At 42.2% G+C, this 24,664-nt stretch overlaps 1 protein-coding gene across 2 annotated transcripts in view; it reads left to right on the top strand.

Annotated features, from left to right (window-relative positions):
* Nucleotides 1-24,664, top strand: part of LOC149974452 (uncharacterized) — a 51,441-nt gene that overhangs the window by 5,149 nt on the left and 21,628 nt on the right. For both annotated transcript variants that reach the window (XM_036955921.2, XM_090212624.1), the window contains exons 2-5: nt 1,192-3,061; nt 3,258-3,303; nt 6,884-7,015; nt 9,011-9,112. In XM_036955921.2, coding sequence (XP_036811816.2) covers nt 1,505-3,061; nt 3,258-3,303; nt 6,884-7,015; nt 9,011-9,112 — 1,837 coding nt within the window. In that variant the 5' untranslated portion in view covers nt 1,192-1,504. The remainder of the gene's footprint in view (nt 1-1,191; nt 3,062-3,257; nt 3,304-6,883; nt 7,016-9,010; nt 9,113-24,664) is intronic.

The following is a 24,664-nucleotide window of genomic DNA, read 5'->3' as shown; positions in this document are numbered from 1 at the left end:
ATTAATTCCCATCTAGGATGTGTTATTTTAGTGTTCCCTTTATTTTTTTGAGCTGTGTATGTGTGTACATATACACACACATTTTGAAAATAACAGGGGTAACAATTTACACACTTACAATATTTGGAAGACCCTCAGTCCTCTATCAAATCTATTTATATAGCCCCAACCTAAAACCCCAAACAGCAAGGTGTAGAAGCACGGTGGTGAGGAAAAACTCCCTTGAGAGGAAAAAACCTAGGTTTCTCAAACAAATTTGGAGGTGGTTTATGGTAGAGAAATTAACATTACATTTTCTGGCAACCACTCTGGCGGACATTATTACAGTCAACATGCCAATTGCACACTCCCTCAACTTGAGACATCTGGTGCACCGAGACAATGTTTAATCAGCTTCTTGATGTGCCACACCTGTCAGGTGGCTGGATTCTCGGCAAATGAGAAATGCTCACTATCAGCGCCGTAAAAAGAGTTTGTGCACAAAATTTGAGAAATAATTTTTGACATAGGACCAACACTTTACATGTATTATTTTTGTTCAGTGTATTATCATTATAAAATGAATTGTATACAGTTTCTTACCTTTTTAATATTCTCAATGGCAGAGCTGTCAAAGTTGTGAGAAACCTTTCAGGTCTGGTGGAGGCGAAGTGCCTCCCTGTGGCAGTGTCTCCCTGCCAAAACAAAACATTTGTTAAATCCTGCCAAGATTACGCTACCCATATTGTTAATAAACATTGTTCAAGATCAGAATCTGAAAAATAGAGATGTTTCTATGTTAAATGCACATGTTTAACATTAGTGGATTGAATACATTTCTTTAGTTAGGATTGTTTAGTGTTTCCAGTCCCCTTTAAAACGCCATAATGTTTCATCTGTAGACGCTACAATGCAAACGTTGGTGTATTGTAAAGCTTTACAGTTTGATCTGTAATGTGATTATTATTTAGATTGAAAATATGTTTAATCTATGAAGGTTGAAAAATATTAATTTGAATGTTACCCATATAAACTCTACATTTAGCCCCTGTTCCTCCCATTTGTTCCATATTGGGTCTATCCTATTATGGTTGAACTCATAAAATATTCAGTTATTTAACCTAGTCATAGCTGCAGCCATTGCCTGTTGGGCATATCTAATTTTGTTTGTACATTGATTTGATTATGGGAATTTCTATTTCTACCCTACAGGCCACTGACAAGAGCAATCTGAACCTCACTGCCAATGATCTCTGGGGTCACAAACATGTTTCTGCATTGAAGCATAAAACACGGAATCTGCCACCTGGCTCTGTGGAGCAAAGAAGTACCCAAGAGACACCAACAGTGTCAATTAGTCCCATTCCACCAATGTCAGGCCTATTGATTCTAAGTTAAGCAACCAATTTGCAAGGAAGATCCCATTCAGTCTGAAAGCAGCCCAGAGATAACCAGTCAGACAGCGCAACTGAATTGTCCAACTATCCACCTTGACTGCCCCGGGCCAAATACAGACGTCCCCTGTATGTCACTCCAAATGGAGACTCTGCCAGACTTTAGTGTTATAAGTGGAGAAACTTCACCTCTTTCAGACAGCGGTCATTCATCTACACCATCACAGCACAGTGGTATCAGTGGGGAGCCCAGAGCCAAGCGCTGGTCCTCTAACCCAATAACCATGCGCACCCATATTTTAAAACCCAGCCATCTGGGATTCAATGGGCAGAAGTCTTGCTCCCCAATTTTGAGTCCCATACGTGCTTCAAAGATCTTCAGGATTCAAGATGAAACTTTACCGAACTGCACCGGAGAAAGTTTATTTGAGGACACTATAGACCCCTGCTTTTTGCCTATGGTGGAGCCCACTGTTGGCAGCTCTACAATGGCTTTGTCACACACACCTCCGGAGACTTGCATTTCTATGAAAGAGAGTTTCACTAAACCAGAGGATGCAAATAAAGATTTGCAAAGGGGCTCTAATTTTAGTCTCAGTTTGCAGGGAAGTCCAACAGCTCTCAGGGAGACTATATCAACCAGTAGCTGTTCCAGAGCTTCCCTGGAGGGCACACATGACATATCTGCATTCGAGGGCAGCAAAGAAAGTCTGCATTCCTTAGAACATAAGGTACAGAACCTGACGACCGAGGTTGCTGTGTCTGTTGTGGTGCAAAAATCAAGTGTTGCCTCTTCCTGTCTCTCAAATGCTAATGTCACATACATAATTTGCCCTGATAGTGAGATGTCTGCGTCCTATACGGTGCCATTGTCCTCGTCAACATCTGGTTCCTTGTGTGATGACAAGAGGGTGAACAACGTCACCTTTGAACTTATGGTTGAACCAACACTGGAGCCCAAAACTGGGACCAACGAGCCCAATGTCACGACTACTGCGCTGGAGGCTGTGGAGATTAGTAGGCCAATGAAAGACACTTTTGAAGCTTGCCGTCCTATGAAGTTCAATGCAATCACTGAGCAAGAGACTTATGATGGTACCAAACAACCTCTAAATAATACTTTTCAAACTAACCCCCATGTAAATGCAACCACTGAGCCAGTGACCATTGTTGGCAATGCACGCCCCCCTTTTCAAACTGACCACGAACCAACAAAAAGTGCTGAAGTTGATGTCCGTGAACATATGGTACAGTCCCAACCAGGCCCGTCCGGGAGAGATGGTGACCCCTTCACCTTGGATGATACTCTGGCGTTGGGTCCCAACTTTCTGCTGACATCCACTCCCATGGTTACATCTACGGCTTTAAGGAAACCAGAGAGACACTCAGATGTGCGGAAAAAGTTATCTTCGGGCATCCTGCCAAAACCAGCTAAACCACCTGCTGTCTCTAAACTTGCCACTTATAGGAAGATGTTCCTTCAGCCCCAGGGTGTCACCTCCAAACCCAAATCACTGCTACCCCCACTGAGATCTGTGTCCCAGCTTCCATCATGGACTCGCCCACCAAAGACCAAGACAGTCCCCGTGGCTTCAGCCCCCTCGGAGCCATCCTCTGCCATGCCCAGCAGAAGATGCAAAACACGAGCAGATGCCTTGGGACATGCTGCGGTCACTGTTTCTCAGCAGGTAGGCTATGGGGAATGCTAAGTGTGGTTACATCTCAAAAGGATATATTTAAAAAAAAAAATCTAAACATTTTAATATGAAGGCTATATTTATGAGTTTGATATTATCCTCTACCAACCCATCCACTGTATTTAGTAAGATTGAATCAACAGATTCTACAAGGCTGTCCAGTTCTTTCCCTCCATTTCTCTCCTAGGCCTCGACAGATGATACTTCCAGTTGTAGGCGTAGCACAATTGCAGGTGAGCAGCTGTTTCTTTGAATCTGTTGGGTATATATGGCTCTCTCAAAGTTTTAAACCTTTCCTCGTATCCTATCCTCTGCTGATTACTGATTTGGCAGAACATGGCAGGTGAAAGCAATATAGTGGAAACTTATCTTTTCCTTTTACCTCTGTGTTCATGAAGGAAAGGATATGGGGAGAAGAAGCCATTTTAGAGTACTGAGACAGACTAAAGGGACTCTCAATCATACTTCCCTGATTCCTTACATCCTCTTTCTCAAACGCATTTGATAAAAAGGTTCTAGGAGGAGGCAGCGGCGAAAAATCAAGAGATACAATTTAAGATTTACGTCTTTACACACACTCAGTACGTTCGGAAAGTATTCAGACCCCTGGACGTTTTCCACATTTTGTTACAGCCTTATTCTAAAATGTCATCAATCTATCTCATAATGACAGTGAAAACAGGGTTAGACATTTTTGCACATTTATTGCAATGCAAATAGTCTGGGTATCCATTGGATTAGATGTTCGAGTCTTATGGCTTGGGGGTAGAAGCTGTTTAGAAGCCTCTTGGACCTAGACTTGGTGCTCTGGTAAGCAGAGAGAACAGTCCATGACTAGGGTGGCTGGAATCTTTTACAATTTTTAGGGCCTTCCTCTGACACCGCCTGGTATAGAGGTCCTGGATTTTGGCTCCACTTATGTACTGGGCAGTTCGCACTACCCTCTGTAGTCCCTTACGGTCGGAGGCTGAGCAGCTATCATACGAGGCAGTGCTGCAACCAGTCTGGATGCTGTAGACCTTTTGAGTATCTGAGGACCCAGGCCAAATCTTGTCAGTCTCCTGAGGGGGAATAGGTTTTTATTGTGCCCTCTTCACATCTTGGTGTGCTTGGACCATGTTAGTTTGTTGATGTGGACAACAAGGAACTTAAAGCTCTCAACCTGCTCCACTACAGCCCTATCGATGAGAATGGGGATGTGCTCGGTCCTCCTTTTCCTGTAGTCCACAATCCTCTCCTTTGTCTTGATCACATTGAGGGAGAGGTTGTTGTCCTGGCACCACACGGCCAGGTCTCTGACCTTCTCCCTGTAGGCAGTCTCATCGTTGTCGGTGATCAGGCCTACCACTTGTCATCGGCAAACTTAATGATGGTGTCAGAGTCGTGCCTGGCCATGCAGTCAAGTGTACAGGAGGGGACTGAACACGCACCCCTGAGGGACCCCTGTGTTGAGGATCAGCGTGACGGATGTTGTTACCTACCCTTACCACCTGGGGGAGGCCCGTCAGGAAGTCCAGGATCCAGTTGCAGAGAGAGGTGTTTAATCCCAGGGTCCTTAGCTTATTGATGAGCTTTGAGGGCACTATGGTGTTGAATGCTGAGCTGTAGTCAATGAATAGTATTCTCACATAGGTGTTCCTTTTGTCCAGGTGGGAAAGGGCAGTGTGGAGTGCAATAGAGACTGCATTGTCTGTGGATCTTTTGGGGCGGTATGCAAATTGGAGTGGGTCTAGAGTTTCCTGGATAATGGTGTTGATGTGAGTCATGACCAACCTTTCAAAGCACTTCATGTCTACAGACGTCAGTGCTACAGGTTGGTAGTCATTTAGGCAGGTTACCTTGGTGTTCTTGGGCACAGGCACTATGGTGGTCTGCTTGAAACATGTTGGTATTAGACTCTGACAGGGAGAGTTTGAAAATGTCAGTGAAGACGCTTGCTATAGTTGGTCAGCGCATGCCGTCTGGCCCCGCAGCCTTGTGAATATTGACATGTGTAAAGGTCTTATTCACATCGGCTGCGGAGAACGTGATCAGTCTTCCGGAACAGCTAGTGCTCTCATGCATGTTTCGGTGTTATTTTCCTCGACGCAAGCTTAGCGGTAGTTTAGCTCGTCTGGTAAGCTCGGAACCGGTGTAGTACGATTCGACCGTAGTCCTGTATTGCGCTTTGCCTGTTTTATGGTCCGTCAGAGATCGTAGCGTGTTTCTTATAAGCTTCCGGGTGAGTCCCGCTCATTGAAAGCGGCAGCTCTAGCCTTTAGCTCAGTGCGGATGTTGCATGTAATTAATTTATTCTGGTTGGGGTATGTATGTACAGTCACTGTGGGGATGATGTCATCGATGCACTTATTGATGTAGCCAATGACTGACATGGTGAACTCCTCAATGCCATAGGAAGAATCCCGGAACATATTCCAGTCTGTGCCAGCAAAACAGTCCTGTAGCTTAGAATCTGCTTCATCTAACTACTTTTTTATTGACCGGGTCACTGGTGCTTCCTTCTTTACTTTTTGCTTGTAAGCAGAAATCAGGAGGATAGAGTTATGGTCAGATTTGCCAAATGGAGGGCAAAGGGAGAGCTTTGTATGTGTCTCTGTGTGGAGTATAGGTGGTCTAGACTTTAAAAAAAGTTTTTTTCCCTCTGGTTGCAAATTTAACATGCTGATAGAAATTTGGTAAAACAGATTTAAGTTTCCCTGCATTAAAGTCCCCGGCTACTTGGAGCTCCGCCTCTGGGTTAGTGTTTTCTTATGGCGGAATAGAGCTTATTCAATGCTGTCTTAGTGCCAGCCTCAGTCTGTGGTGGTATGTAGACAGCTCTGAAAATACAGATGAATTCTCTAGGTAGATAGTGTGGTCTACTGTTTATCATGAGATACTCTACCTCAGGTGAGCAATAGCTCGAGTCTTCCTTAGATATCGTGCACCAGCTGTTATTTACAAAAATGTACATAGGCTGCCGCCCCTTGTCTTACCAGATGCTACTGTTCTGCTTGTACAGCGTATAAACCACCAGCTGTATTTTGATTGTGTCGTCGTTCAGCCACGACTCCATAAAGCATAAGATATTACAGTTTTGAATGTCCCCTTGGTAGTTTAATCTTCTGTGTAGGTCATAGATTTTATTCTCCGGAGATTGCACTTTTACTAGCAGAATGGAATGAAGTGGGGGTTTATTCGATCGCATACGAATTCTCGGAAAGCAGCCTGCCCCTCTGGCCCATTTTCGCCGCCGCCTCTTCACGCAAATCACGGGAATCTGGGCCTGTTCCCGAGAAAGCAGTATATCATTTGCTTTGGACTCGTTAAAGGAATAAAAGTATTCTGTCACTCCATGGTGAGTAATCGCAGTCCTGATGTCCCGAAGTTATTTTCAGTCATAAGAGATGGCAGCGGCAACATTAAATACAAAATAAGTAAAACTATTTTTTTTTAAACAATCGGTTGGGGACACGTAAAACGTAAGTCTTCTCCGGCCACCCTTGTTATGACACTCATCTTTGAGATGTTTCTATGACTTGGAGTCCACCAGTTGAGGTACTTCTGTTTTTTTATGAGGCTGTAACGTAACAAAATGTGAAATAAGGGAAGGGTTCTGACTACTTTATGAAAGCATTGCCAAGTTATTGTTACTCATTGTATGTATTACTTGTTTTACTTTTCTATTGTTCTATATTCTTTCTCTGCATTATTAGGAAGGGCCAGTAATAAAGCATTTCACTGTTAGTCTACACCTATTGTTTACAAAGCATGTGACGCTTTTTTGTTTTGATTCCCTCAGTCATCACCTCTAATTTATTGTTGAATTTATAGAATCCAAGCTGATGAGCACTGGCCTGAGGAAACCTCAATCCTATGGCACTCAGAGATCCATAGCTAGCCTCAGGCATCCTGCAGTAAGAGCTATGGCAACCTGCTCCACTGAAAACCCCAGCCTCTCTTCAGGTATGAACAGCATTGTATGAGAGTGTTGGGATTAAACCTAACTGCCCATTATGTGAATCTTACAAGCTTGATCCCGCAACTTCATGTACAGTGCATTTGGAAAATATTCAGACCCCTCGACTTTTTCCTGATTTTGTTGCATTCTAAAATTTAATATTTTTCCCCTCAATCTATACACAACACTAGATAATGACAACGTAAAAACAAGTTTATACATTTTTCAAAATTTATAAAGAATAAACATACCTTATTTACATAAGTATTCAGACCCTTTGCTATGACTCCAAATTGAGCTCAGGTGCATCCTGTTTCCATTGATCATCCTTGATGTTTCTACAACTTGATTGGAGTCAACCTGTGGTAAATTCAATTGATTGGACATGATTTGTAAAGCAACACCTGTCTATAGCGGTTCCCACAGTTGACCCTGCAGCACTCCACCAATCAGGCTTCAAACATAAAGATATAAAACTGTATTTTTTTGTGAAGAATCAACAACAAGTGGGACACAATCATGAAGTGGAACGACATTTATTGGATATTTCACTCTACTATATAGAGTGGCCAGACAGAAGACACTCTATTAAAAGGCACATGACCGGCCGCTTGGTTTTTTCCAAAAGGCACCTAAAGCACTCCATGAGAAACAAGATTCTCTGATCTGATGAAATCAAGATTGAACTCTTTGCCCTGAATGCTAAGCGTCACGTCTGGAGGAAACCTGACACCATCCCTACGGTGAAGCATGGTGGTGGCAGCATAATGCTTTGGATGTTTTTCAGCTGCAGGGACTGAAGGGAAAGATGAAGAGAGCAGAGATCCTGAATGAAAACCTGCTCAGGACCTGCGACTGGGGGTCGGTTCACCTTCCAACAGGACAATGACCATAAGCACACAGTCAAGACAATGCAGGAGTGGCTTTGGGACAAGTCTCAATGTCCTTGAGTGGCCCAGCCAGAGCCTGGACTTGAACCCGATCTAACATCTCTGGAGAGACCTGAAAATAGCTGTGCAGCGAAGCACCTCATCCCACCTGACGGTGCTTGAGACTATCTGCAGAGAAGAATGGGAGAAACCCCCCCCAAATAAAGGTGTGCCAAGCTTGTAGCATCATATCCAAGAAGACTTGAGGCTGTGATCACTGCCAAAGGTGTTTCAACAGAGTAAAGAGTAAGGGTCTGAATACTTCTGATATTTCAGTTTTGTATGTTGTACAGTACAGGAGTGGACTAAGAACACACCCCTGAAGGGCCCTGTGTTTGTCAGCGTGGCGGATGTTGCCTACCCTCACCAACTGGGTGGGGCGGCCCGTCAGGAAATCCAGGATCCAGTTACAGTGGAAGGTGTTCAGTGCCAGGGTCCTGAGCTTGGTGATGAGCTTTGAGGGCACCATGTTGTTGAATGTTGAGCTGTAGTCAATGAACAGCATTTTGTCTTTAATTTTGTGAAGGTGGGTAAAGGCAGTGTGGTGTGCAATACAGTGCCTTGCGAAAGTATTCGGCCCCCTTGAACTTTGCGACCTTTTGCCACATTTCAGGCTTCAAACATAAAGATATAAAACTGTATTTTTTTGTGAAGAATCAACAACAAGTGGGACACAATCATGAAGTGGAACGACATTTATTGGATATTAACTTTTTTAACAAATCAAAAACTGAAAAATTGGGCGTGCAAAATGATTCAGCCCCCTTAAGTTAATACTTTGTAGCGCCACCTTTTGCTGCGATTACAGCTGTAAGTCGCTTGGGGTATGTCTCTATCAGTTTTGCACATCGAGAGACTGAAAATTTTTCCCATTCCTCCTTGCAAAACAGCTCGAGCTCAGTGAGGTTGTAAACAATACATTAATTACTTATGAGTATTCCACCTGTAAGTGTTAACCCAGTTATTTGTTGTCCATGTTTCCTTATCAGACAAATCCCTGACAAGGTTGTTTTTGTCAAACATTTGAAAATAGAATCCTGTTTTTGGTCAATATTTTCCATTTCATCACAGGTTTAAATGGAAGGAGTCTACAAGCACCCAACCAAGGCCAGAAGCACTTGCCAACCAGCAGTGATGCTTTTCCTGTAGCAAAGAGGAAAAAAATAGGTGAAGGTGGGTGTGTATTTGTCAATAACTGCTTGTGTGCGATGTCTAATATTAAAGAAGTCTTGAGATATTGCTTTTCTGAGGTAGAATACCTCATGATAAGCTGTAGACCACCCTATTTACCAAGAGGTTTCTCGTTTGTATTATTTGTATCCGCCTATTTACCACCAAACTGATGCTGGCACTAAGACCGCACTCAACGAGCTGTATAAGGCCATAAGCAATCAAGAAAATGCTCATCCAGAAGAGGCCCTCCTAGTGGCCGGTGACTTTAATGCAGGTAACGTTAAAATTGTTTTACCTCATTTCTACCAGCAAGCCACGTGTAACCAGATGGAGAGAGACTCTAGACCACCTTTACTCCACACACTCATTCAAAGCACTCCCTCGACCTCCATTTGGCAAATCGGACCATAATTTCATCCTGATTCTTCCTTACAAGCAAAAACTAAAGCAGGAAGTACCAGTGACTCACTCAATAAGGAAGTGATCAGATGATGTGGATGCTACGCTACAGGACTGTTTTCCTAGCGCACACTGGAATATGTTCCGGGATTCTTCCTATGGCATTGAGGTTTACACCACCTCAGTCACCGTCTTCATCAATAAGTGCATCGACGACTAAGTTGTCCCCACAGTAACCGTACATAGATATCCCAACCAGAAAGCATGGATTACAGGCAATATCTGCACCAAGCTAAAGACTAGAGCTGCCGCTTTCAATGAGCGGGTAACTAATCCAGACGCTTATAAGATATCCCGCTATGCCCTCAGACGAACCATCAAACAGGCATCGAGTCAATACAGGACCAAGATTAAATCTAACTGCTCGCCAGATGTGGCAGGGCTTAAACTATTACGGACTACAAAAGAAAACCCAGCCGCGAGCTGCCAAGTGATGTGAGCCTACCAGATGAGCTAAATGCCTTTTTTTTTAATTTTTATGTTCTCTTTGAGGCAAGCAGCACTGAAGCATGCACGAGAGCACCAGCTGTTCGGGAAGACTGATCACGCTCTCCGTAGCTGATGTGAATAAGACTTTTATTAACAGGTCAACATTCACAAAGCCGCAGGCCAGACGAATACCAGGACGTGTATTCCAAACATGCGTGGACCAACTGGCAAGTGTCTTCACTGACATTTTCAACCACTCCCTGACCGAGTCTGTAATACCAACATGTTTCAAGCAGACCACCATAGTCCCCTGTGCCCAAGAATGCAAAGGTAAACTGCCTAAATGATTACTGCCCTGTAGAACTCACATCGGTAGCCATGAAGTACTTTGAGAGGCTAGCTTTGGCTCACAACACCACCATGCCGGAAACCTAGACCCAATTCACATACCACCCCAACAGATCCGCAGATGATGCAATCACACTACACACTGCCCTTCCCCACCTGGACAAAAGGAACACCTGTGAGAATGCTGTTCATTGACTAGTGCTCAGTATTCAACACCATAGTACCCACTAAGCTAAGGACCCTGGGACATCTTCCTCTGCAACTGGATCCTGGACTTCCTGACGGGCTGCCCCTGGTGGTAAGGGTAGGCAACACATCTGCCACGCTGATCCTCAACACTGGGACCTCTCAGGGGTGCATGCTTATTCCCTTCTTGTACTTCCTGTTCACCCACAACTGCGTGACCAAGCACAACTCAAACACCATTAAGTTTGCTGACTACACAAGTGGGCCTGATCACCGACAATGATGAGAGCCTATAGTAGAAGTCGACCGATTATGATTTTAACGCCGATACCGATTTATTGGAGGACCAAAAAAGCCGATACAAACTAGGCCGTCATTGAAAATAAGAATGTGTTCCTAAAGACCTAGTAATATTTTACATCAATAGCAGTCAATATCAATCTTCTTACTTCAGTCTCATAATCTGAAAGTTGTAAATTCTTGGTTATCTGCAAGAACCCTGGCTAACAAGTTGAATCTGCAATACAAAATTGGTTTTATTTATTTACTAAATACCTAACTAATCACACAGAATTCACATACACACAATAAATCATAACTTGATTACAAATTACGTCATAAAGGAAAACATCCCTAGAGGGCGGAACAGATATGACAGCTTGTTACACAAAGGAAAAGGGACTGGGTTGAGTGAAAGAGCGGGAGACTGAGGAACAAAGGGAAAAATCTGTGCTATCGTAAATACAGTATCTTATGCATTCTTATCGCCCATTAGGAAAATGCAATAAATATTTACTCTGAGCTGCGCTTCAGTACGTTGGTGGTAGATGGAAGGCCGTGTTGCCAAACCGAGTCCTTTGTCCTTTGAAGAATGTCTCCGGTTGTCAATTGGATACGTAGTAATGTCTTTGGGTGATAGATGGGATACTCTGTCTGTTCCTTCCTAACCCTCGTTGCATCTGCTGTTGCTAACTCAGCGGCTAGGGGGTATCACTTCTGTAGTGAATAAGAGTTCAAAGTTCATATCATTCGCCGCCAAAGCTCACGCTGATGTTGGCTTCGTTTTGTAGTTATCTGAACCATTCTGACATAGGACCGTCGTCCCCACATCTTCAGAACAGGAAGTTATGTTGTCGTCAAGGCTTTATATAGGAAGGGAGAAGAGGGCAAGTTTGAAATGTTTTATAGCCCATGTCCCTTCAGAGGCGGGCCACTGATTATCTCAGCCTTATCTTATGAAAATCCACATCTCTCATTTTAGAAGCTAAAATCACATTTCATCCCATCACAAATAATTTCATATTCAAACATTTAAATTGAACAATTCCATGTGAATCCAATAACTCCGATAAGACTTTCCACTGTAGAGTTTGTCATCTTATCATTGATAAGAATGTCTCAGATGACAGACATATTCATTAAATACCACCGCATAAGTTCAATTGTTCGTATTACCAGAATATAGTTAATTTCTCCCCACCTACTGATGTTCCCAGAATCTCTATGTTAACCAAGGGGTTTTTAAATGTAACCTCAGTAGGTTAGAGGAAAAAGGGGGGGGGGAAGAGGTATTCATGACTGTCTTAAACCTATCACCCAGGCCAACGTCATGACACCTTTGTGGGTGGACCATTTCAGCTTGTCTGTGATGTGTACGCCGAGGAACTTAACTTTCCACCTTCTCCACTACTGTCCCGTTGATGTGGATAGGGGGCTGCCTCCTCTGCTGTTTCCTGAAGTCCACGATCATCTCCTTTGTTTTTTTGACATGGGGTGTGGTGTCAGGAAAATAACCACACTCTGAGGGCCCTCACCTCCTCCCTGTAGGCCATCTCGTCGTTGTTGGTAATCAAGCGTACCACTGTAGTGTCGTCTGCAAACTTGATTGAGTTGGAGGTGTGCATGGCCACGCAGTCATGGGTGAACAGGAGAGGGCTGAGAACGCACCCTTGTGTGGCCCCAGTGTTGAGGATCAGCGGGGTGGAGATGTTGTTACCTCACCACCTGGAGGTGACCCGTCAGGAAGTCCAGGACCCATTTGCACGGGGTGGGGTCGAGGCCCAGGGTCTCGAGCTTAATGACGAGTTTGGAGGGTACTATGGTGTTAAATGCTGAGCTGTAGTCGATGAACAGCATTCTTACATAGGTATTCCTCTTGTCCAGGGTCAGAAGTTTTAAATACGCCTTTAAACTAACTATGGTCAAATGTTTCGGGTAGCCTTCCACAAGCTTCCCACAATAAGTTGGGTGAATTTTGGCCCATTCCTCCTGACAGAGCTGGTGTAACTGAGTCAGGTTTGCAGGCCTCTTTGCTCGCTTATACTTTTTCAGTTCTGCCCGCAAATGTTCTATAAGATTGAGGTCAGGCTTTGTGATGGCCACTCCCAATACCTTGACTGGCTGTATGCGAATGAGTGATGCGCGTTTGTAGCAATACTTGCTGTATCCAAAACTCAGAAGGCAGCACGTGACTGAGAAGAGAACCAGTGGAAAGGCAGTTTGTGGAAAGGCAGTTTGCCTGTTACAGCAGCGCGTCCCTTGGATGACAACGAAGAGGTGGGTGAGAGGGTGATGAAGCGTACTTCATGAGCTGAGCTGTAACTGAAAAACAACTGCCATTTTGGAAGTTTGAGGTAAGGGAGGTCCCCCGCTACCAGTTGAAAAAAATGTATGGAAGTATATACAGTGCATTCGGAAAGTATTCAGACCCCTTCACTTTTTCCACATTTTGTTACGTTACAGCTGTTGTCTTTACTATCATTAAACTGAAGACTTCGTTTTTATCAAAGATTCTCTAATTAGTTACTCGATTTAAACTGAATAATCATGTAACTGTATTTAACTAGGAAGTTGGGGCACCAAGGAAAGTATTCAGATTAGTTATAATTTCCCAATATAACCTTTCAAATATTTTCATATCTGATCAATAGTCTTCTGATTAATGATTTATTTTACCTCACGTTAGTCATTCCAAATGTCGTAAATTGTTGGTTATTTGCACAAACCCAGTCTTCACTGAGTCATCCATACATCAATTGTCTTAAATCATTTATTTATTACTAAGTAATTCACAGAAATGCATAAACAAACTAACTTGGTCAATGTAATGATAGGAAACTGCGCCGTAGTGGGCTAAACCGGCATGGCGGCCTGTTAAACAAAAAGGGAAATGGGGGGTCGACTAAAGTCACTACAGAGTTAATTATAACAATTAAAATGCTAATCCTTTACACATGAATGCTCACTCATTCGGGAACAATTGCAATCAATATATATATATTTACGCTCAGTGTGTCGTCTTGATCGCTGGTGAAAAGTTTGTCTTTTGTAGAATTGTCCATCTCTCTCCCTCTCTCTGTCTTTGTTAGAGGGGATATTTCAAAGTAACATTCGTTATAGAATGGATATTTTGGCGGTTGTCGTACTTCGCGCTAAATGATACCGAATTCCTAGCTGCAGACTAGTAATCAATATCAAAGACTTGTTCTTATTCTGTCGGTATCGATAGTCTAAGTTTAACCACGTGGTATGGTTAAAAGATTCAGCAATGGTCTGCAACCTTTGTACTCCCGTGATTGAGAGAAACATGGTCTGCTGATTATTTCTCAAAGTTGGGTTTTATTCGGAATGGCAGAAGAGGGCTGTCCCAGGATGTCTGACCCTAACTGGGCTCAGGGGCGGTCCTCTGATTTAGTTCAAATCAAAAGGGAATTGTATTTTTCTTCATTAAACATGTCACAATCATATTATACAAACAGGATCATACTCATTCATCTTATACAATAATTAGATGTAAACCTCATATCTGAGGCTATTATATAAACAGCGTTATGGTAATGTGGCCACACCGTCTCTCTTGAGCTTCCCAAGTTGTGCCAAACGGACCAGTTCGTAGCATATGTGTGTATAACGACAACATCAAAAGTAACTAACAGTATTCTCGGAGAGGACCAAGAGATTCATTAAGAGATCATACTGCTGGTGTCCTTTACAAAGGGGAGCTGTTCTGTGTGTGGTCTAATACAAAAGTAGATAGAGGGTCCGTTACAATAGGGCGCCCTGGAGGATTTGTAACATTGTGTAATTTCTGGCAAAGTATAAAAAGTGCCAATTTTAGGGTGTTGAATAGCCAAAAGCCAAAAAGTTGTTTTAATTTTACTTAAATACCCATCTAGGACCATAAAGATTGTGTTCTGAAATTGGGCAGTGGGTTCACTTCTGAGTTTCTGGTAAAAGGTGTTGTCAAACAGTTGTCTATGACCCTCATTTACATAAACTGTCCTATCCATGAGTACAACCGACCCACCCTTATCAGCAGGGCGGGTAAGGACTGACGTATCGGATTGTAAATCAAGCGACGCTTGTTAGGTAAATTATGGAAAGTTATGTACTCCTGTTTGTTCTAAGATGAACATCCTTTTTCAGCAAGTCTGCAATATGTCTTAATAGAGTGATTGTGATTGGCTGGAGGTACAAAATAACTCTTACTTCTAAAAGGAGTTGGAGTATATGCAGGTGAGAAACCTACATGTTCAGTAGAAATATCACGAATAGGGGAGCTAAAGTATTCCCCTAAGGTTGTTTCTAAAGAACTTAAACATGTCTACCTTAACATCAAAATCGTTGCACTGAGTTGTAGGCACAGAAGATAACCCTTTATTACACAATGAAATATGGGCAGTGCGCTATCTTGCTTGATAAATTAAAAACCTACAGTCTCGTGGGTTCTGGGACTTTGTGAACGGTCCCTTCTGCCTTGGGGTAAGAAGAAATTACTACCAGTCGGGTGCGGCATCTCGTCGGTACCCACGGCCACCTCCGTCCTTCCGTCGGCCCAGTCTCTCGTTGTATAAGAGAACTGGCACTGGAAGCAGATGAGGCGCTGGTTGTAGAGCGTTGATCAGACGGGGGTGGATAGAAGTAAGCGGCATCCCTCCTGCGTCTGTCATGGAGAGGAGGAGCAGGACCTCGTTTTTTGTCAGGGTTTCTCCAGAAGTTGACTTTGTCCTCTGCCTTTTTTTTTTGTCTTGGTTTAATTTCTTGATTTTTAAGTTGCTTTATTTCTGTAGACAATTTGTCCTGGCGCGCGCTTGGTTAGTTTATCAGTTCATTGACATATGCCATCATTAACAGCTCCTTGCAGAGCTGTGTGTTTTTACTTGCTTTTTTTAAAAATGCGTGCTTATTAGTAACTGGAATAAGTAAGTTTCATAAATGTGTCAAGTGCAGCGTCTGGTTGCTCGTCATTACACACCACAGACCAGCAAATATATTCTTCACATCATCAACATATGAATCACTACAAAACTTCTTGTATGACCTCTTATACACTATATTAGGCCCAGCCTTTGGAACTTTGGATTTTCTAGATATGGCTATATTGTGATCACTACATCCTATGGATTTGGGTATTGCTTTAAAGCATTTTTCTGCAGCGTTAGTAAAAATATGATCAAGACATTGATTTAATTCCTGTGCTGTTTGTAACCACCCTGGTAGGTTGACTGACAACCTGATCCAGATTGCAGGCACTGGTTACTGTTTGAAGTTTTTTCCTGAGTGGGCAGCTTGATGATAGCCAGTCAATATTTAAATCACCCAGAAAATATACTTCTCCGTTGATCACATGCATTTCACACACATTATCCAGATACTGACTGTTAGCACTTGGTCTATAGCAGCTTCCCCACAAGAATGGGCTTTAGGTGAGACAGATGAACCTGTAGCCATATTACTTCAACAGTATTTACCATTAGATCGTCTCTAAGCTTTTACAGGAATGTGGTTCTGAATATAGACCGCAACACCACCTCAGTAGGCATTTCTGTCTTTTCATTAGATGTTAAAACCATGTATTGCTACCACTATCATCAAAGGTATTATCTAAGTGAGTTTGAGAGTCATAATATGAATGTCATCTGTTACAAGCAAGTTATTGACTTCATGGACCTGGTTTCTTAGGCTACATGTTAAAATGGGCTATTTTTAATGCTTTACTGGGACGCTTATCAGAGGTAGACTTACTCATTTTATTTACATTGTAGCTGATAGTGCAGGGTGAGCTGCATAAAGTGGTCTTCCTACTTGCACACTGCCTCAGTGCTAACAGTGTAACTCTGTTTTTTAGCTGTAGGATAAACCAATGCATTTGGTGCAATTAGGGGTACATACAATTTAAACTACTTACATTGTGTTTGTCAATGCCCCTAAGATCATGTACATTTGGTGCAGCATTATGATGACTCATTGTCACAGTGGTATGGATTAACTGAGCTGGTCTTGGATCAGTTACTAGTCATTGTTTCAACACAGCCTTGAAATGATTTGGATGGACTCCATCATTCCTGTAGAGTATCTTCTGTTTCCAGAAGGTGTCAAAGTTATCAATAAAATTGACTCCAGCAGAGCTACAGTACTCTTAGCCAGATGTGTAAAGCCAGCAGTCTGCTGAATCTTTCACACCCGCGGCCCAACGATGGTATTGGACCTGAAATTATTGGCTGTTTTTTTGTCGTTTAATGCTAAAATCAGTTATTTTTAAAAACCTATTTTCAAATGTTCCGAGCTAGCCCTCCGGATGTCGTTTGACCCCACTTGGACTACGACAGTGTCAGCTCCCGGCATCTGTGGTAGAACAGTCGGAAGAAGCATTGTTATGTCCTGTGCTCCTGGGTCGCACAGGGTTTTTGCCTTTGGGACCGAGATGTTTCTCACCATAAAGCTGCCTACAATGACAACCGCTGATGTTGAATGGGCTGGTCTCTCAGGCAGCCTCGTGGTCTGGTGAGGCTGGGAGCTCTGAGGATCTGAACCGATGTAGATCCACCGAAAAGTGAGACCGAGCTGAGGACGAAGACGCAGGTACCTCTGGATCCAAAAGCTGTTTCTGGTCTGTCAGTTCCGGGCTCGACATCTTTATGGAGATTCCCTTTGTCAGAGGACGCCTTCAACTTCCACAGCGAGTGATGTGGCTGGTTGGTTGAGTCTAGGTCAGCTTTGTTCTCCAGAGAAGGGGGAGACCCCTTCGGGGATCGTCACCTTTCCTTCAAATGTTCAATGTAGAGTCAAATTCCATGATAACATCAAGGCACTAAAATAAGTTGTGCAAATGATCCAATCTGCACCCCTGCATCAATCTTCATTGGACCAATAGAAATTGTTGCCCTTATCTTGCCCGTGTACTGAGGACATGTTTGCATAAGATATGTGACTTTAGCACCCGCATCTACAAAATAAATCTACTGCAAAGTTGACCATGTTCTGATTTCATATGTACACCGTCTGAGATGGGACGTAAGAGGGGTCTGTTTACCTCCACAGCATTGTTGTTGGGGCGGTTGTCTTATTTCTGTTTTTCCTTGGATGGTCCCTGCTTCTCCTGGCCAGTCTCCATAAGAACACGTTATCTTTTCTGACATTCTCGTTGCCGGTGACCAGAAATCTCGCAATAATGACATACACCAGGTTTCTCTTTTGCTGAACGAGTAATGTTATTGGTTTCACTTGGAACCTGCACGGTTTATTATGTTAATTTGATGTCTCTGTCCAGTCGTGACAACCTGTCGACGATTGCGCCATCGTTTTGTCTCTGTCATTAGTTATGGGAATTGTTGAATCTCTTATTTCAAGGTTCTGTTCACCAAGAGCCATTAAACTTTCTATCTCTCTTCAATGTCCGTTCATGATTCTCCAGAGAAATTCTCATCCCGTTTCCTTACTTTGGCTAAAATGGTTAAATACTGGTGTCTTTGTCAAGGAATTAGACATTCTGTATTTTTCCCCAAGCTTTTTGTATATCAGACAAATTCCATCTTTGTCAACAATGATGGAATATTTCTTTCTTGCCTACACTTCTCTACTTTGAAATGGTTCTTCATAGACTAGACAGTGAATTTAAAATGTTTTTCATGCTCTCATCCGGAGGAGCTGTTCTGCCCTTTTCCAGAGTGTTTTTCTCACTTAATAATGCCATTATAATATCTATATTTTGATATTTATTTAACCCAAAAAGATATGTTTGTACACTACTGTTCAAAGGTTTGGTGTCACTTAGAAATGTTCTTGTTTTTGAAATAGACAAACAATTTGCTTTAAGGTGTCTCCGGAATGCTAGCCTTCTAGGCAGAGTTGCAGAGAAAAAACCATATCTCAGACTGGCCAACAAGAAGAAAAGATTAAGATGGGCAAAAGAACAGACACTGGACAGAGGAACTCTGCCTAGAAGGCCAGCATGCTGGAGTCGCCTCTTCACTGTTGACATTGAGACTGGTGTTTTGCGGGTACTATTTAATGAAGCTGCTGGTTGAGGACTTGTGAGGTGTCTTTCTCAAACTATACACTAATGTACTTGTCCTCTTGCTCAGTTGTGCACATGGGCCTCCCACTCTTTCTATTCTGGTTAGTAAGTTTGTATTCTGTGACGGGAGTAGTACACAGCCTTATACGAGATCTTCAATTTCTTGCATGGAATAGCCTTAATTTCTCAGGACAAGAATAGACTGACGAGTTTCAGAAGAAAGTTATTTTGTTGTAGCCATTTTGAGATTAATCGTCTAATCCAGATTCTCATCTAGCCTAAAGAAGGCCAGTTTTATTGCTTATTTAATCAGAACAACAGTTCAGCTGTGCTAACATAATTGCAAGTGCTTTCTAATGATCAATTAGCCTTTATTAATGATACACTTGGATTAGCTAACATAACGTGCCATTGGAACACAGGAGTGATGGTTGCTGATAATGGACCTCTGTATGCCTATATTACATTTTTACAGCTACAATAGTCATTTACAACATTAACAATCAATTTGATGTTGATCAATTTGATAATTTAATGGACAATGTGCTTTTCTTTCAAAAACAAGGACATTTCTAAGTGACCTCAAACCTCTTCTAGACCACATTTGTCTTTGTAAGGCCTGCCTACCCATAAAAACTTATGTTCACTTCAAAAAGCTTGTTGAAGGCTTATGTTAAGATGATATTGGTCTAGACGCAGCGCTTCTGCCATCAGTCTGGATCAACACACAGTTGGTCTCAACAGCAAGAAAAACAATTAATCCGGGTCATGGCACCAACTGTTAGCAGTTGATGTTAATCTTCAATAACAGACGCCAAAGCAAATCAAGGGGAGGTAAATGGGTTTTATTCAAAGAACAAATCATGCGGTTAGGTAGATGTATATGCTCCCCTGTCCTCAGTAATTCTCTCCACGGAACAGTGACAGGATGCAATTTATAACCCCCTAGCCTGTGGCTGACCAATTTCGAAGTCCTTGCGGTACAACTGGGCCAATGGCCAAATAACAAGTATCCTGCTCCAGACTCAATGTATAGCCGATTCTGACCAATGAAAACATAGCACATGTAGCTATGCGTTCAGGACTGACAGTCGTAACTGATTCTAAACATATATTTGAAAAACCTAACTGAAATAACTTTCCATTTATAGTTAATTCTAGTCCTCTGCGTTTCTTTGACATTCTTACACTACAAATGCCAAACGTTTAGACCCAATTACCATCTCTTCAAAGTTACTAAATGTAGTCGCGTTTAACGTTCTTTATGAAATGGGCTTTGAAATTGTGTAATACAATGTAGTGAGCTTTGAAATGATTGATGTATACTACCGGTCAAAAGGTTTAGAACACCTACTCATTCAAGGGTTTTTATCTTATATTTACTATTTTCTACATTGTAGCATAATGTAGACATAACTATGAAATGACACATGGAATCATGTGTTAAATAAATCAAAATGTTATGTTTGAGATTCTTCAAATGGCCACCTTTTTGCCTTTGACAGCTGTGCACACTGCACATTACTACAAATGAATGTATGCCTACCTGGCAGAATGATATCATGATTATTGGCATCACACCAGTGGTGATTTTATTTAGAAAACTCTGCAATCACGTTTGCACACTTGAATTTAACCAGTTGCGGCGAGCAAACCCGGATCCGGGATCCTATTTATAGACCTAAGCTCATTACCATAACGTAACGTTAACTATTCATGAAAATCGCAAATGAAATAAATATGCTAGCTCTCAAGCTTAGCCTTTTGTTAACAACACTGTCATCTCAGATTTTCAAAATATGCTTCTCAACCATAGGAAAACAATCATTTGTGTAACAGTAGCTAGCTAGTGTAGCATTTAGCGTTAGCATTAGCGTTAGCATTTAGCAGGCAACATTTTCACAAACAAAAGTATTCAAATAAAATAATTTACCTTTGAAGAACTTCAGATGTTTTCAATGAGTAGACTCTGTTAGATAGCAACGGGCACTTTTTTTTATCCAATAATGAAATAGCGCCCCCATAGACAGGTTAAAGGTATCTACACCCTAAAATTGCAGTTTCCTACATTTTTACCACACATCTAAAGTGGTATCCTGATGTGATTTAAGCATTGTTGCAGACTTAGAACCTAATTTTGTTTTGTTTCTATAAAAAAATGTGATTTTTGATAGCGAAAACGGAACTTTGAAAAATATATATTTTTAAGAAATTTAAATATTGCTTTAATGGTGGCATCTATTTAGGCGAGTTAAACCAATGTGTGCATTTTTGGTTTCTCGTGAACTTGGAGTGAAGAAACCAACTACATTTACTACAAAGCTGCCAAAGAACAAGGCCAATTGCCAAACCGGTGAGTTACTTGCTTTGTTAATTAAATGACTGTTTTTACCATATTTACCCCCCTGGAAATGGTAACCATAAGTTATTCAACTAGTTCTGCCTTTTTATATAGTTATTACATGAACATCATTAATGGTACTTTAAAAAAATAATATTTAACCTTTTATTTAACTAGGCAAGTCTGTTAGGCCGTCATTGTAAATAAGAACAAATTCCTATCAAAAGGCCAAAGGCCTCCTGTTGGGACGGGGGCTGGGATTTAAAACGTGTGTGTGTGTGTGTGTGTGTGTTAGGACAAAACACTACATAGAGACAACACCGCATGGCAGCAGCACATTGCAGCAGGACAACATGGTAGCAGCACAAAAAATTGTTCAAACATTGTCTGTGCCCAATTAAGGCAAGAAGGTAGATAATGCATCACACAAAGCTGTCAGTAAGTGTCCATAATTGAGTCTTTGAATGAAGAGATGGATATAAAACTGTCCAGTTTGAGTGTTTGTTGCAGCTCGTTCCAGTCGCTAGCTGCATCGAACTGAAAAGAGGAGTGACCCAGGGATGTGTGCTTTGAGGACCTTTAACAGAATATGACTGGCAGAACGGGTGTTGTATGTGGAGGATGAGGGCTGCAGTAGAGATCTCAGATAGGGGGGAGTGAGGCCTAAGAGGATTTTATAAGCATCAACCATTGGGTCTTGCGACGGGTATACAGAGATGACCAGTTTACAGAGGAGTATAGAGTGCAGTGATGTGTCCTATAAGGAGCATTGGTGGCAAATCTGATGGCCGAATGGTGAAGAACATCAAGCTGCTCGAGAGCACCCTTATCTGCCAATCTATAAATGAGGTCTCCGTAATCTAGCATGAGTAGGATGGTCATCTGAATCGTGGGTTTGTTTTGGCAGCTGGGGTGAAAGAGGAGTGATTTACAATAGAGGAAACCAAGTATCTTTAACCTTAGCCTGCAGCTAGGATATGTGCGGAGAGAAGGATAGTGTACAGTCTAGCCATACTCCCAACCAAGTACTTGTATGAGGTGACTCCTTCACGCTCTAAACCCTGAGGTAGCAATCACACCTGTGGGGAGAGGGGATTTTTCTTACCGAACCACATTCACTTTGTTTTGGAGGTGTTCAGAACAAGGTTAAGGGCATTGAACGCTTTGTTGTAGAGAATTTAACCTCTCTGGGGTAGGAGGCAGTATTTTGACGGCCGGATGAAAAGCGTGCCTAAAGTGAACTGCCTGTTACTCAGGCCCAGAAAATAGGATATGCATATGTATGGTAGTATTGGATAGAAAACACAAGTTTCTAAAACTGTTAAAATAATGTCTGTGTATAACAACTGATATGGCAGGCGAAACCCAGAGGACAAAATTTCAACTAGGCAGGTGCGCCACGGAGAGACAGGCTTGGCGATGATAGGGGCTGCAACCTTAAAGGATCTGACCCAATGTTTTTTGGGTGTCAAGTGTAAGGAGCTTCTTTAGCACCTCAGACTTAGTGACCGCCTGCAGCGAAAACATTTGTAGCTGGGCAGGGGAGAAAGGGCGAGGAACATGAGGGCTAGTAGCATTAGAAGGGCTCTGAGATGAGGAAATGTTGGATGGGCAAGGAGGAATGGCTGAGTCAAATAAGAATCCTGACTTAATGAAGTGGTCATCTTAAAGAGCTCAGTCATGCACTCCGTGTCAGTAACAACCATATTAACATTAAGGAACATGGGCAGCTGCGAGGCGGGTTTATTCTCCAGGTCTTTAATGTTCCAGAACTTCTTGGTTAGACCCACAGAGAGAACTGCTCCTTAAAGTAGCTAACTTTAGCCTTCCGGATAGCCTGAGTGCACTTATTTCTCTTTTGCCTGAACTAGAGCCAGCCAGTCTGAGTATGTGTTTGCCGAGCCTTACGCCAAATGGAATTCTTGAGGTAGAGTAACTGCCAGATCATGGTTGAACCAGTTTTTTAATTCTAATTGTCTTTTATGTGGGCGTGTTTAACAATACCACTGAAAATACAAAAAAAGAAGGTCCAGGCATCTTCGACAGAGGGGATCAAGCTGATTCTATACCAATTTACAGAGGCCAGAGGTCATGAAGGAAGGCTTGCTTATTAGTTTTTTAGCAAGCGTCTATGACAAGTCAGGACAGGTTGTTTCACTGAGCAGCGATTACGATCACTGGCTGTAAAGCATTGGTCATTACAGAAAACAGCAGACTCATACCTGTCAGGATTATTTGTGAGGATAACATCAAGGAGTAAGTAGCCTTTTATGGGTTTTTGGAGTAGGGATGTACGATATATCGGAATCTGACGATTATTCGCTAAAAATGCCAACATCGGTATTGGCCCGATGTCTAGTTTAACCCCCGACATGCATACCTATATAACGTAGGTACATGCCCTAATGACGCCACTTTAAAATTTTGCGCTACACGTGCAACACACCATTCCTAACTTAGCCCACAATGTCTGCTGTGTGGATCGAGCAGTCAAGTCGAGCAGTCATTTGAAAGAGTAAGAATTTCCGCGAGACAACTCAAAGGCAAAATCCATTAAAGCCAAGATAATGGAATTAATTTCCCATGACAATCAACCGTTCTCCGTATTGGGTGATGATGGTTTTCGAGATTGATCGGGCACCAGTACACACTAACCTTACCATGTGCGCTATTGTTCAGATGTTGCCTTACCGGAGTTGCACAGTAACTGCGTCACTACTATTAGCTTTACAACATACTATGGAATGCTGTTTAGGTCTTTGCGTGTCAAAAAAGATGCACGTCAAATAACACAGTTCTATTATAGAAAGTTGTGTTTTCTGAATTTGCACATGCAAGCCAAGCGCCACCACTATCAGTAGCACTGTCAAAGCTGTACAAAAACAGTATGCAAACACCTGCCACGAACGATGTGTTTACAATAGCACTTTGGTAATAAAGCATTATTTGCTAGACTAACTTCTGGGGTAGCTGGCTAGCTTTAGCTTGGTAGCACCGATACAACCAGCCTGAAAACAATGACCAGTAAAAACTGCAGTCATTTTCACTTTTCTTAGCACTGATTTAGGAATCCTTGTGAGTAAGTATTGTTGTTCGCCTATTGAAATTGAACTTCAGTTCATGAAAATAAATAAAGCCAGCTACTTAACCCTGTTGCCCTTTATAAAGTTATAAGCAGCCAGCTAGCTTCATCTGGCTAGTGAGGCTAGACCTGACCAGGCTGTGTGTTGTGAAGCTAGCCACAATAAGGATTAGGCACAATAAGATTTGCGGTTTGCCTTCAAAATTAAAGTGCCTCTTTGAAAGTGATGCATAAGGTTAGAATTGGTGGAATCATTCCATATTTAAACTCGATAATGTTTAACAAGGTTGGAATGTGACGCAATGAAATGGGGTATCAGTCTACTGTGACACTCACAACACAACTGTGAAGAATTTACGCACATTTTGGCATTTGTAGCTCTTATCACGGGACTGTGACTGTGTGAATTCA

Source organism: Oncorhynchus mykiss, chromosome 20 (assembly GCF_057628025.1).
Source record: "Oncorhynchus mykiss isolate SJ-2025 chromosome 20, ASM5762802v1, whole genome shotgun sequence".
Classification (NCBI taxonomy): domain Eukaryota; kingdom Metazoa; phylum Chordata; class Actinopteri; order Salmoniformes; family Salmonidae; genus Oncorhynchus; species Oncorhynchus mykiss.
Note: the sequence above shows the minus strand (reverse complement) of the source record. Positions and strands in the feature narration are given on the sequence as shown.